Genomic DNA, 14,056 nt, shown 5'->3' with positions numbered 1-14,056 from the left:
CTTGTGAAGAGGAACCACCTTGCCTGTTTTCCAGTCCTTCGGTAAAGAGCTATTGTTAAGGGAGTTCGTGAAAATTATGCTTAGGATAGTGGAACTATATTCTGCAGTGCCCTGCAAGAATTTGGACGTAATGCCATCGATGCCGCACGAAGAAGATCTTTTTAGATTGTTAATAATCGACTGTATACCAGATGAATCAAATATGAACGGGTCCATTGGAAATAAATTAGGGGAATTGAATGGGGGAAAGCTGCTAGAGGATGCGGAGCTAAATGAATAGGTGAAAGCAAGGTTAAGTACTGAAGCACAATAACTGCTTGGTATTACATCACCTGATTCGTTAGTGAGCGTTATAGTTTGATTATCGTGGCTTTTCACGACATTTCAAAAGCGCTTTGGGTTTGTTTTAAGTAACGATGGGAGGGTGGTGTTAAAGAAATTAAATTTTGCTTCCTTCAAAGCTCTGGTGTATTCTTTTGCTGCAATGGCGTAAGCGGACCATTTGTCAGCAGTCGGCGATTTTTTCGCTGCTCGGAAACGCTTGCCTTTGGTGTTTGATAAACAGTTAAGGTGTCTTGTGTACCATAGCGCATTAGATGATTGATAGACTTTCCTTAGGACAATGTATGCTTTTATTAGGTGTAACGCTTTACTTTTAAAAGATGCCCATAGGTCATGGACTGATGCATTAGGATTTAATAAGATGCTGCGAGAAACGAAGAAAGATCGGCATTGATAGCGGCAAAGTCAGCTCTATTATAATCTCTGATAAGTTTCAGGCGCTTGTTCCTTTTAGAGGCTGGTACGGAAACAGAAAAATGCAACACGTCATGATCACTGAGCCCGGGCAAGTGGATTACTGGGGATGTAATATCAGGTGATGACGTTAGTATCAAATCAAGTAAAGAAGATGTGGTAGAAGAAACACGTGTAGGATGATGAACCAGTTGAGATAGATTGAAATCTAAGCAAGTGTTAAGAAAGCTAGTAGTTTCAGCGGAAGCCGGCTTTGCAAGCGGAAAAAAATGAGTCCATTGAATTGAAGGGAAGTTGAAATCGCCCGGAAGGAAAACTGGTGTACCGGGTAATCGTACAAGTACTTGGTTTAAGCTGTCATGAAGACCTTCGCAAAAACAGCTGTTTGAGTCCGGCGGGCGGTAACAAATTCCAAAAACGATCTTTCTAAAACTAATGGTTAAGCAGCACCACACCATTTCTAAATTGGTTGATATATTCAAAAGAGCACAGTCAATGCAATCATTCACAGCAATGAGGACACCAACACCTATTCTCTCATTTCGGTCACAACGATACACATTGAATTGTTTCTGGCACTGAAAAAGTTCACTGTTTGCAATTTTATTAGATAACCAAGTTTCAGTTAATAAGATTATATCAGCATCTGTGTCATTGATTAAAGCGCTCAGACTGTCTCTTTTTGGAACGAGACTGCGAATGTTGGTGAACAGAATAGATAGTTCTGACGGTATGCCGCCACCCCTCGCGTGATCCTAGTTCGCGGAAGAGTAGATGCGGCCTGATCTGGTCGCCCTCGAGGAAGCAGCACCGGCATTTGGTGAGACAGTTGGGGGTTGCAAGAAAGTTTGGTAAACAGAATTCTCGGAAGCATTCTGAAGAATTCAGCAGCTTACTGGTATTCTGGCATTCTGCATTCGGAAGAATTCTCGGAAGGTTAAGAAGTTCGCGGGGGTCAAGTGGATGCAGCTAGCAGAAAACCGAGTTAATTGCCGAAATATGGGAGAGGCTTTCGCCCTGCGGTGGGCTGATGATGATGATGATGACGATGATGATAATGAATTTTAATTGTTGTTCGAGTTTAGCAAGATTTCCAGTTTTTTCCGCTTTAGGCTTTTAAAATTCTTGTCAGATATATGCAACGCAGGACGCCTTAAACACATAAACTGACTGGAAACATCTTCTCTGCCCAGAACCTCCTTTCTTACGGGAGGTCGCGACGACCACGCCGAACGCACAAAGCGGCAGCTGCAACTCGTTCTGACAACAAAAAAGCAAATCGTACCGAGATATATACATGTTTCCAGGCGTTTTTGCTTCACCTATTTATAATCGAAGTCTCCACTGTGATTTAACATCCCTGAACAATGCCACCCGCACAAAAAGCAACCTTTATTCTGTGTACTTAGAGGGTATTAGCTAGTCGCTGGCCAACTTACAAAGGAAAGAAGAAACAAACTCCAGTGAGCGCACCCCCGCATGTGCCGACACCGTGGTCAGCATAGCGTTTAAACCTCCTCCGCCGCCCCCCTCCCCTGACGGACATTTTTTGGGGCACAGCACAGGCGAGGTTGATGCAAGCGACTAACAAGTCGTTTTGTCCTAGATGAATGACAGCAAAGAAGGCATCCCAAGATGAGCTTCATTTGCTTTGGGGGAGCTTTTCTCTGTCATGCTTCTAAGCTTGCATCTTCCATTTTGGTGAAGCCTGCTGCGGTCAGTGTAAAAAGTCATTCTATTCTTACCGCACTGCTACAAAAATACAAAGCTTTCTGGCATTGGCGACATGTCTCCTTTTAAACTGTGGGTCGACCGCACCACCCCAGCACGTCTTGCTGCGTGGTGAGTGTCCGGATGCTAGCTCCAGCAGCTTGCATTGGTACCCCCTCCATAGCGGCCCTGAGCCAGAGCTTACAATATGATCTCCATGGGTTTTTAGTGGTAGAAGTGCTGCTATCTCAGCGAGCAGCCCCTCTCTGTCGCCACAGAGGCTTCCTGCCGCTGGGCCACCACGTAGGCGTGGAGACGCTCTTCCCCCATTCACCCGGCACCTTCCAGCAATTTGTGCCGGAAAGACATTTCGTTTCGAGCTAGTGAGACCCCATAAATGTCTTCAACAAGCGGAAAGGGCGAACTTGGACTGCTGGATCGCGTTCCTGCCAGGACCCAGCGCTGAGGCCACGGCTGCCGCTTACTGAGCAAATGGGAGGCTGCAGTACATCTATACAGCTATTCAGCATAAAGCTGACAGATAAGCGCCATGAAAAGCCCTGATGGCAGCGTCCAAGAGAAATTCCCTTATACGAAAAAGAATGCAGAATGCCCTAAGAGGGGATATTTATCCCAGACATTAACCTCCAGGTGCAAGGAAACCCGATTCCTCGAACAGATAAATCAGGATTTTGAGCTTGCAGCTACAGGCCAACGGCAGCAACAACATCACGCTGCAACGCATCGACCAGTCGGTGGTACATATCGGACGTCTCCTCAAGCGAATCTGCAACAAGCATCATGGCATGCGAGCGTCCAACCTCCTGCGCCTCGTTCAAGCTTTCATCTGCTCCCGCATCACCTACTCTGGACCCTACTTACGTCTCACTTGTGCCGAAAGCGAACAGCTACAGGCGTCACTTCGAAAAGCGTACAAGACGGCCCTATGTCTTCCCATGTCCACAGCTACCCATAAGCTCATGGCTCTAGGAATCTCCAATACCGTGAGCGAACTGATCGAGGCAACCCTCACCACCCAGTACGAGCGGCTCTCACTCACACACGTTGGCCGAGAAGTACTGCAACAAGTTCGGATCTCCCCGCTGAGATCGGCCCCAAGTTACGCAGAACTTACACCGGAATATTGCCTAAATCTCCGCATCCCTCGCATTTCCAAACGGATGCACCCGGAACACTACGCTGACAGACGGGCCGGCCGGGCTCATCAATTCCAGAAACGCTTCAGCGGACGTCCGGACGTCACGTACACAGACGCCGCTTACCAGCCAACGAGGCTAGCGATGGTTGCGGTAGCTCTAGCCCGTCACCGCAGCTGGTACACAGCCTGCAGCATTCGCAATGCAGAAACGGTCACCGCAGCTCAGGAGGTTGTCATTGCGCTAGCGTTAGCCGACCCTAATACCAAAGTCGTCATCAGTGATTCTCAACAGGCTATCCGCAACTACAATTCTGGCCGTATCTCTTGTCAGGCGTTACACATTCTACGTTCTACAGCAGCTTCCTCCACATCTCGCTTACTTCTTTAGGCTCCAGCCCACGAGTCGCTCAGCGGAAACGCCCAGGCGCGCACTCTCGCTCGAGAACTCAGCTGCCGAGCTGAGAGTATGATCAGCCAATCCTGCTTCCGCTGACACTAATATCTCACGCGCTTCTCAACTCACCACGTACACGGAAATACCCAGCACTACCGTCTCCAAAGATGCACATATCCTCCAGCACACCGCGATCTAACAAGACGCAAGGCCGTTGAATGGCACAAACTACTAACTGGCAGCTTCCCACACCCCCTCTTATAAAGCAGGATCTTTCCGGAACAGATATCCCCCATGTCTAAACACTGCTCAACTCCGGCCACTTTCATACACTTGACGTGGACTTGTTCACACTACAACACCGACAACTCAAACACCCCAGAGACGTGGGAGTCTCTCCTGTATACTTCCGAGCCAGCAGACCAACGCTGGCTTATCCAGCGCGCGGTGGAGGCAGCGACATCCCAAGGGATCCCCGCCGACCTCCTCTAAGCCAGCGCAACCGGTCCTTTGACTGGTCCCCTTTTTTTGGGCGCAATAGAAGAGTTCACCGCCACCACCTCATGAGCACCTACTTGCCATTGGCTCCTTCTGTTTGAAATAAAAAAAATGTGGATAAATGGAGGCTAATAAGACGGGGCGTTTGAAAGAAACTTCGAGCAGGAGGGAAATCAGGATGCACTGCGAGCAAAGATGCCTCTCGGCTTGTACTAGCGCCTGAGCGAGCGCCGTCATCCAAATGTGTGACACAAACTGGGTTCAATATTTTACGGAGTATCGAGTATCGTTAAAATACACGATACACCAAAAATGTATTTTCGATACCGATACTCCGATAATTTCATTTTCAGCACTCGATACCTGATACCGATACACAAAATGTATCGAAAGATAGTATCGAAGATACATGTATCTTCGATACTGCCCACGACTGTTATTCTTATAGGCATTTTATAACTCCTTCTACGGCGAATTTCATTTTCTGTGGAGCCACTCTGGTTATCTTTCATTTCTTTCACATATTTCTCATCTACAGTCTGCAATTGCAATGGCTGCATCGCTGCTTAGGTTTCTCATGGTTGAAAGGCTTTTTCGTAACCTAGGAAGGCTATGTATAGGAGTTGAATACATCACGAATATTTTGTCACCTGATTAATAGTGTGAATATGATTTATTTATTGTACAGTACCCTTTACGAAATTGTGCCTGATCCCATTTTTTTTTTATTTAAATGTTTCTCTACTTGTTTTCTTTGGTATTTTTATATTCTACAAGCTGAAGGCTTCGTTTGTCTGCTGATGCTTTACGAATGGAGGCTGTGGTCTTGTCCAGTTGTTTTGGGAGCTTTTTTTGCAGCTCGTCGGTCCATTCCCTTTTGAACCAGGAATCAATTATTTATTCTTATTAGGTAAGGTCACCCTGATTCTAATGGCTAGTACCCCCCCCCCCTAATTGATACCTAGTTGGTAACTAAAAGTAAGCTGGTCGGTCTACAGTTTTTCAAGTCTTCGACGTTCCGCTTCATTGACTTGAGCTTTGTAGCCTTTTTTTTTTTCAACATTCGGGTATTCTCCAGGATATGAGTAATTGTGTGCTCTAGGTGATTACCTTCTGTACCGCGATCTATCTACTGACATTAAAAAAAAATTGCATTTACTTCACCATCCTTAGCTGCTTTCCCAATTTTTTCATCTATGCTTTCTTTAGTTCGATCTTGGTTACCGGTAGGATATTTAATTGTTCTGTTCTATAGCTGTTCTCATTATGGTCCCGGTTTCTTCACTAGTGGACAGATCAGTACAGAACGCTTCGGCTATTTTGGCTGTCGCATCTGTATTGCTAATGACATTGCATGTCTTGTATCTTAATATACATATTGGATTACTTTTTAGACGCAATTTCCTCTTGACTGTTGGGAGGCTACAGCCCTTCTTTAGAGCCTGCTCACTTCTCTCCATATCATACTTATTCACGATGGACGCTTTGCGCTTATCGATTAATTTTCTTAGCTCTCCCAGTTATATCAAGTCGGCTAGTTTAGAGGCTTTATGTTTTGGCGTTCCTCCTTCAGATCGTCTGTCTCTTTAGAAAGTTCAGCGGTATTATGCCTAACTGTCCTACCTGCCTACTTCTACCATGTGCTATGTAATGATATTGTTGCGAAGAAGAATATCGACACTGTCGCTAGAAGAGCTCGCGCTAGGCCAGCCATAAAATCATCATTCACCCTGTCGTCATGTTGTGCTGTCTTCTTGCTTGTCACCACGCAAAATTTTGATTGTAGGTGAGGTGTACGCCATCCCCATCCTCGCCTCGGAGCATAGACGTTATTCGTATGCCAGGTCCATCGGCCGAGACCCTGGGGATATCGCCGTGCAGCTTCGCCCCAGCCCTTACTGCCAAGACCCGACCAGACGCAATTACCGCCGCCCCGCCCTCAGCCCGTACCTAAAAACAAGGCTAAGAGACGAACCCAACAGAGCCGAGACCAAAGTAAAGACCGGAATTTCCCGAAGGAATCGAAGGACTTGTACACCCATGGAGGAAGGAAACAACTTAGGAGAGGCCCTTGCCATTCTCAATGCATTGCAGAAAGTGTGGCGGAAGTGACGTAAAAATTTAGGGTTAGCCAAGTCGGGCCATTAGCAACGGCTTTGCTGTTGCTATGAAAATTCGGGTCACTAGCAACAGCGTTGCTAAGGGCCCTAGGTACGTGAGCGTCGAGGAGAAAGAAAATGCGGAGGGTAAAGGAGGAGGAGAGACGTTGCAGCGTCCGGTCGCGGCGCGGCCTCGCCGGCTTCAAAAAAGTGACATCAGGGCCTCTCCTAAGTTCTTTCCTTCCTCCATGTGTACACCCAACACTCGCTCAGCCGCCCGTCGTCACCTCGAGCCATCGGTCCCATGGATACTTCGATGGCAGATGGTTTAAGAGCTTCAGGGGAGGTGGATCACCCAAGCCCCATCGTGGTCGTCGTTATCGTGGTGGCAATCACATCATTACCTTTTTTGAACATCCTTACCGTCACGTTGCCATAAGCTTCAATGCACCGACCGGGACGATCACTCGGTGGCCCCGGGAAGTGTTGCGAAGAACATCCGCAGTGGCGCGAGAGGAGCCCTCGCGCTAGGCCAGCCATAAAATCATCATTCACCCTGTCGTCACGTTGTGCCGTCTTCTAGCTTGTCGCCACGTAAGAATATTTCTGTAATTGTCCTTCACTCTGTGTAAACTAACGTCGTTTTCATCTGTTAAAGTTGAATATCTATTCTACACCGAGTTCCTTAAAAGTGCTGCTTTCCTCTTGTCGCTAATTCCTTGCTGAACTTCCTCTTTCCTTCTTCATTCCGTTCTCTGTCTAAATCTAGACCACTTCGACACCTCAGCACCTTCTGCCCACTGCGACGCACTTTTTCGATAAACTAAGCTCACTTTTTACGTAAAGTCGCTTTATGTGAACAGTGAAGCGCTTCGCCTTTAGTGCCGTCACTTTGCCACTTTTTTTGCAGGCGCTACAATAACGATTGTGTGAATTGATGACTTTAAAAAACGCTAATGTACTGTGATACTGAGCCTTACGTCAACAACACACGATTGTGAAGCCCTGGTGTGCACTTTGAACGTCATCTGAGTTTCGACGTCCGCTCTACAAATTTGAGGTTCTCCTTAACTGGCCATCCTTGCTGATTGCCCTATTCCGCGCAAAATTCTAATTTTGACCTAAATTGAGCTTTATTTTAATGGAAGTGTAGAAAAATGCACAGATATATGGTTGCCTTAAGATTTTTTTTCTTCGATTATTTTTGTGGCGATCACTTGCCATTCATTTTTGTTGTTAACACTTCAAGGGAGCCATCTTGCTTATCAGGCATTATAATAAAGAATATCCCTTACGCGCCGGATCGTGCTCGTGGATACCGCTGGAAAGGCGAAGCAATTCAGTGAAATCCAGTCTTCATCAGCACCAGTTTATAACGTACTTCGCCCTCCCATATAGCAATCTGCACTTTGTATTATTGCACAGCTAGATTCATAACGTTGAGAGCATGCTCCCAATACGAACGCATTCTATCCACAGGAGGCTATAGGTTATCGCCGCGTACAATGTTGTTGTCGAACTTCGAGCTTAAAAAGTGATGCAATATTTTCAGAGAATTCGGATAAACTTAAGTGCCTGTACTGAGAAACAGGGCTTCTCTGCACACAGGTATCTGTAGCGTTTCCTACAGGTATGTGACCGCTAAAACTGCACGCAGAAGTTTCAGCACATATGATTGGAAACTGTAGGCTGATAAGAAAGCTATGACATTTGGTGGTTGCTCACGTTTGCTTGGGACGTTAGTCCTTGATGTACTACATTAACTCCAACATTCAACTCTACTATTCCAAAGAGACAGATTAAGCTTTCTCATTTTGATCGTAGCACACAAGTTTGGTAGTACGAATAAAATATCGACACATATGTTAATGAAGCAATCAAATGCGCTTTACCACACTTTGTGGTAGTTTGTAATGCGTGCAAGTTGTGAGAAGTGTGCAATTTTTCTTTCCGTGAAATGAAAGCGATTATATTTACGTGCCTTCTCTTCCATGCCTGGACGGCTTCTCTGGAAATGGACTCAAGAAAGGCCCCTCTCTTACCACAGTCAATCTCTATTCTCTTCTGCTCAGCTAGAAAGGAAAGCATCACTCCGGAGAGGCAGCACATGGTAACACTGCCCCAAATATGTTTATGACCAGCACCTGAGTGCGTTTTTTATTTTGTAATCCTGGACTTATCACGCACCAAAGACAAACCTTCGATGAAGGACGGGTTTCCATAGTGCACTGAGTGAATTAAGGCGATATTGTCGAACAAATATCATTTACAATATTCAATGTTTTGAAGATGTCAAGATGCTAGAAAGTCGGGGAAGTCTGTGCTCTGTTTCGATGGCCCAGCAGTACCCCCACTGGTCTGATCATTACGCGAACTTCTGGGTAAGAGTAATGGACCAGGCCGACCTCGCCACTCCGCACGCTCCACTGGATGCCATCGCCATAGCTGGAGTGCTCGCCGTTCAGGTTCAGGCCGTTCAGATTTGCTAGCTGGCACTGGTTGTACCATCAGGCCCCGCGGTACACTACGGCACAATGGGTAGGGCCTTGGTCGTGGTCACGGTCGAAGGTAGAGAAGCTTTGGCCGTTAGCGTATGTCAAGGCGTCCCAACCTGCAATATATAAAATTTAGCCTAGGATTAAATGCATTACTTTTTGTTAGTACATAGGAAGTATTCAAAAGTTTCGTTTTTTAGAGTCTAATAATGTAACTATCACCCTTGAACTCATTATCTCGTTAAAATTATAATGTATTCAAGATTTGCCGCCTGATATTTTCATTTGGAATCAGAAATAAAGGGGCAGTCGGTATAGTTAGGTGCTTGATTTGAGCTAAAAAGGCTAATCTTAACTATAAAAATAGACTGAGATGCAGGAAGATTGCAGCAGGTAAATGCTTCGTCTTTTTTCCTTTCGCATATTTTCCAGTTTCCTGCTTGTTTCACGGCTTAAACTTCCAAAAGAAGTCAATTACTTCAAACCAATTCTAAAGGATGCTTTCGTCGCATATTGCCGCTACGTGCTTCAAACTGACAGTCTTCACTCTTTTATACACCCTCGTTTTCTTTGATGCTAATTCTTCCCACTGTCTCATTTTTTATCTTCCTCAATAGATGGCGGCCAGAATTCTGCCATTCATTTCAACTCAACTAATATGTTACAGTCGTGTTTGGCAAAGGCATCACTCAAGCGAAAGGGTCTCTTTTCGCAAAACTATTGGTGAAGAAGATCAAAAACAGTTCAACTGAGCTTTGGCTGATATTCCATAATTAAAAATTAATGGTTCAATTCTAATTCCAGCGTTCCTCACAGCTTTTATTACTTGTATTTTTGCCGTCATGCTCTCTCTATTCTTGTATTCTCATCGTACTCATAACGGGAAAATTTATCGGAAAAATTTTCGGGCATCAAAAGGCTCACGCCTCTGCGCCATACAGAGAAGATAAAAAACGCACAACAGCCAAGGTAATATTAGAAAGCATTTATCATATTGCCCCGAAAAGGTACAACTCCTGATTTTACATAAACACTGAAGCATCACTAATACAGCGATCTGCTCTTTTCTTTATATGAAAGGCCTCTAGAAGTTCAAGTGCCGTTTGATTCTTGCTCTTGCATAGCATTCTAACACTGTCAAAACTAACCGAACATGTCGTGCATGACTGGCTGTGCGTAACCAAGCGCACACTTTCTTTTTATTGCAAAAGCAATACTACTTTCACTTTTCAGCCCTTCGTGTAGCGAGGCGGTAGCTACCACTGACCTTTAGCGTGACTTTTGGCGCACCGCCAAGCACCGCTGCGCAAAAACAGGGGCCCCAACTCGCGCCGTCGTCTCGCGAGGCAGTAGCTACCAGCCGCGGCCTAACTCCCGCTCCCTCCATGAGGGAGCGCAACAGCGGGAGTGATGTCACCCCTGAGACTGTTGTGAGACCGTTTAGAACGACGTTTGGGGCGCCGGTTCGAGTACGCCCTTACGCACCGAGAGTTAAGCCCAACGTTGATCTACGGCCGGGCGGAGCTGCAGTTGTGCCACATGCTCCTAAAGCTAAGAAGAATTATGGGGCTGCAGCCGCAGCTACCGCCGGGGGTGGAACGCTGGATACTATAGGAGGTGGCCTAGCGGCAGGTGGAACCAACGCAGTCTCCAGGAATGCTTTCATTTCTGCTGGCGTAAAGAATGCCGTTGCAGCCGGTGCCGGAGCGGCAGTTGTACATTCTGCCTTAACCTCACCCTCAACCAAGTATATCGTTGCAGCCACGGCACTCATTGCCTAGCTACTAGTTATACATAGAATGACCAGGTAGTACCCCGCAATAAGCAATACTTGAACCATATGCCGTGGCCAGAGTGAATCACTGCATAACCATAAGCATAACCACAAGCACCACAACCAGCTACACCACCAGCTGAACCTAGGCCTAGCCATAGCTATTACTTTCGCAATTACCAGGCTTAACCAAGCTAAGCCACTACCAACTTTTTTCTTTAAATTACTTTGGTGCTCCCCTAGCCGGTCGTTGATACATCGCCCCGCTTAACCAATATTATTTTCCGCATGAAAGTGGCCGCTCGTATATCACCCCTGAAGCGCACTGCACATAGGGCGTGGTGGACTTTTCGCGACACCCGCTTCTTCTCTCACTTCCAGAAATACGAGGGCACAGCTTTGACAACTTCACCGGAGCCGAAAAATACGAGCGCCCCCCTCCCCCCCCCCCCCCCCCCCCATACTTCTTAGAAAATTTCTCAGTGTTATGCGACACTTTGTGTAGGTAGGAGGCAACTTTCGGTCGTAGGTTTCTGTCCCTCTCCTTCGTCTTAGGGTTCGCTGTGCGCGCCTTCACTATTTTCAGGCTAGCTTCTGCAACGGAAGGCACGGCCTACAAAGGTCAGCCCGCGGACAAAATTCTTGCCAATTGGTTCTCAAGGCTAGTCTGCATTCATGGACGAACGATTTTTCAAACGCCAAATCCAGACACAAGTTAACTATACCTCTTTTTGTCATCTTTGAATGAGTGTAATCGAAAAGCAAGAGTTTCCTCTGAACACGAGACACGTAAATCCCACTAACATGCTCGATTCCCAACTTCACCCGAATATATACAAACTGATCTTCGTCGTTATCTGGTGTCTCATAAGTGAATGTTAGTTTCTTTCCATGAATTCTAAAAGCATATAACATCCTGTAAACAATAGCGCAGTAGTGTAAAGGGCTCTGCATGTCGTAAAATATCAACAAATCATCAACATATCAGTGCACATTGATGATCTCGTCCGAATTAAAACAGTGCTTAAAATCTGGTCGGTGCTGGCTAGGAAAACGTCGCTTTATGTGGTTGCGACGCATAATAAAATGCAAATGCATTTCGTCTGTAAACGGAAGTGAATGTTAAAAGCAATAAAGGTACTGACAGAGTATAAATATTGTAAACAGACATGCCAACTGAATTTTGGAACTGGACAACACCACTCTTGTCAATGCATTCTCTCAAAAAAGCAAATAACTCTTGATGAAGTATAGAATAAAACAGCTCCTCTACATCGATAGAGAATGCAAACCCGATGTTGTGGTCGGTCTTGAGAAAATTAACTAGATCCTCAGAATTCTTAATAAAAAACGCATCGTGAACAGTTAGCTGTTTCAAATCTTTTTGGAGAAACTGGCTAACACGTAACTGCCAAGAGCCATTTTTCCTTATAATTGTCCGAAAAAATGCCGTTTATGGTAAAATATTTCCCAATAAAGCAGTCGTGAGTGATGCGTTCATTCGTGCTTTTGCTTGTTCATTCTTTTTTTGCTTTTGCTTCTCCGCGGCCGGTATGAATCAACAATGCTACCAACATGCCCAGAAACTTGTTTTACCGAAGAAGTGTTTATTTTCAGGTCCAAGCCTCCCATGCGTCTAGGTTCCTCAGTCTCATAAACAGCCCGAAATTTTACATTCGCAATAACCAGCACTAGGCTGCTTCGGTTTTTTAGTTTGAGAGTAAATGAGAGCATGCCTTGGTGAAAAGATGCGAGTAGCATATTTTGGGAAAAGGACCTCACCGTCCAACCACCCCCGTCTGTGTCCATATCGCAGTACACGCTCCGTCCTGACGGCCCTGCCGCTTTGTGGAACACGGTGTAGACACCACTCTTGACCGGTCCAGCGTGCAGTATGTCGCCACAGTGCGTAGGATGGATGCTTTCTGAAATATATAGCATGAAGAAATAGTGAAACTTGAACTGAGATAAGGTCGGATCCTGCTCTCTTTCCCAACAAATAAATTATTTGCTTCTGCTGCGCGTACTTGCATAGGCCACATTATGCCTTTGCTCGCAAAGATCATTGTTTTAAAATTTGGGAATACCGTGCCAGAACTGATATGTATGCCGGTTCCTTTTTTTGTTCGATCCACCAGTGAATGGAATCGGCTTTCAAATTATCAAGTGTGCTCTATAAATAAAATGTGCTTTTTTCTCACTCTGTAACCTCGCTGTTGTAGCGCTATCATGCTAAGCGGGGTAATCATTGAATAAATAAAATAAATAAATATTGTTCACTTAAGATGTTCATTATCCTTCAGCTTCTTGTTACAGTGTCACAAGATACCGAGTGGAACACCACTTTAGTGAAATTATTGTCATCCAAACATGCAATTAATGTCTCAAATGATCTCCCATCGCCGACGGCTCGTTTGCATTATAAGTACAGACAAGGCTGGTATCACAATATGAGCCCTGTAACTGACACTCTCGGAGCGAAAAATGCTTACTTTTAATGTCCCCAAGTAACGTTTCAAGCTCCTGCACACGCTGTTCTGCCTGTTGAATGAACGGTCTTGTCACAGCAGCCGCCTCTACTGCAGTCCTGTGGACGGCAACCATCAGATAGACGAAGAGCACCCACTGTTTCATGATGATCGCTGTACGACGCGCCTGGGTATTGCTTGACCACTGTAAATAATAGCAATGCACATAGCAGTGATTAGGTTTTTAACATTTCATTTCTTTTCAAATATTTTCCCAATACACACGAGAAATGCCGCTCATAATATTCGAAAGCATTATCTGTCTCATTATGAGAAACACCAGCGACGTCATTTGTTCGTGCTCTACAGATGCTCACAATTCCAGCAACGGCAAAAAAAAAAGTGCCGTCATCATCACGCAGCATTGTGATGCACACAGCAAGCCGAGCATCCACGATGCATGTCTGCATGCAACGCATCCGGGAAAAGACGACCCCCAGTAGCGGCCAGCCTATGCATATGGTTTGTCTTTAGTACGCGTCACTGGATAACCTCCATGTAGGGAGAGTTTTGTTATGACATTTTCCTAAATTCCTACCAAAATTACGACCATACCGCATTCAGTGCTGTAATACAACTTGTCATGGAGTGTAGCATGCATGTGCTAGTACCGTTGGAGGATAGCTTGCGGCAAGAATTCGAA

General features: G+C 45.6%; 1 protein-coding gene across 1 annotated transcript; it reads right to left on the bottom strand.

Annotated features, from left to right (window-relative positions):
- Positions 1-8,793: 8,793 nt before the first annotated feature.
- LOC146195927 (fibrinogen C domain-containing protein 1-like) lies at positions 8,794-13,519 on the bottom strand. The gene is made up of 4 exons (XM_084596880.1): positions 13,378-13,519; positions 12,668-12,810; positions 10,036-10,039; positions 8,794-9,227 (listed from the first exon to the last, which is right to left on the bottom strand). The coding sequence occupies exons 1-4, from the start codon at positions 13,517-13,519 to the stop codon at positions 9,124-9,126; spliced, it is 393 nt and encodes a 130-aa protein (XP_084453006.1). The 3' UTR covers positions 8,794-9,123.
- Between the last annotated feature and the right edge of the window lie 537 nt (positions 13,520-14,056).

The sequence above is a fragment of the Amblyomma maculatum genome, chromosome 3 (assembly GCF_055883805.1).
Source record: "Amblyomma maculatum isolate TAMU_Amacu chromosome 3, ASM5588380v1, whole genome shotgun sequence".
Classification (NCBI taxonomy): Eukaryota; Metazoa; Arthropoda; class Arachnida; order Ixodida; family Ixodidae; genus Amblyomma; species Amblyomma maculatum.
The sequence above is the reverse complement of the archived record's forward strand: the minus strand, read 5'-3'. Positions and strand labels throughout refer to the sequence as shown.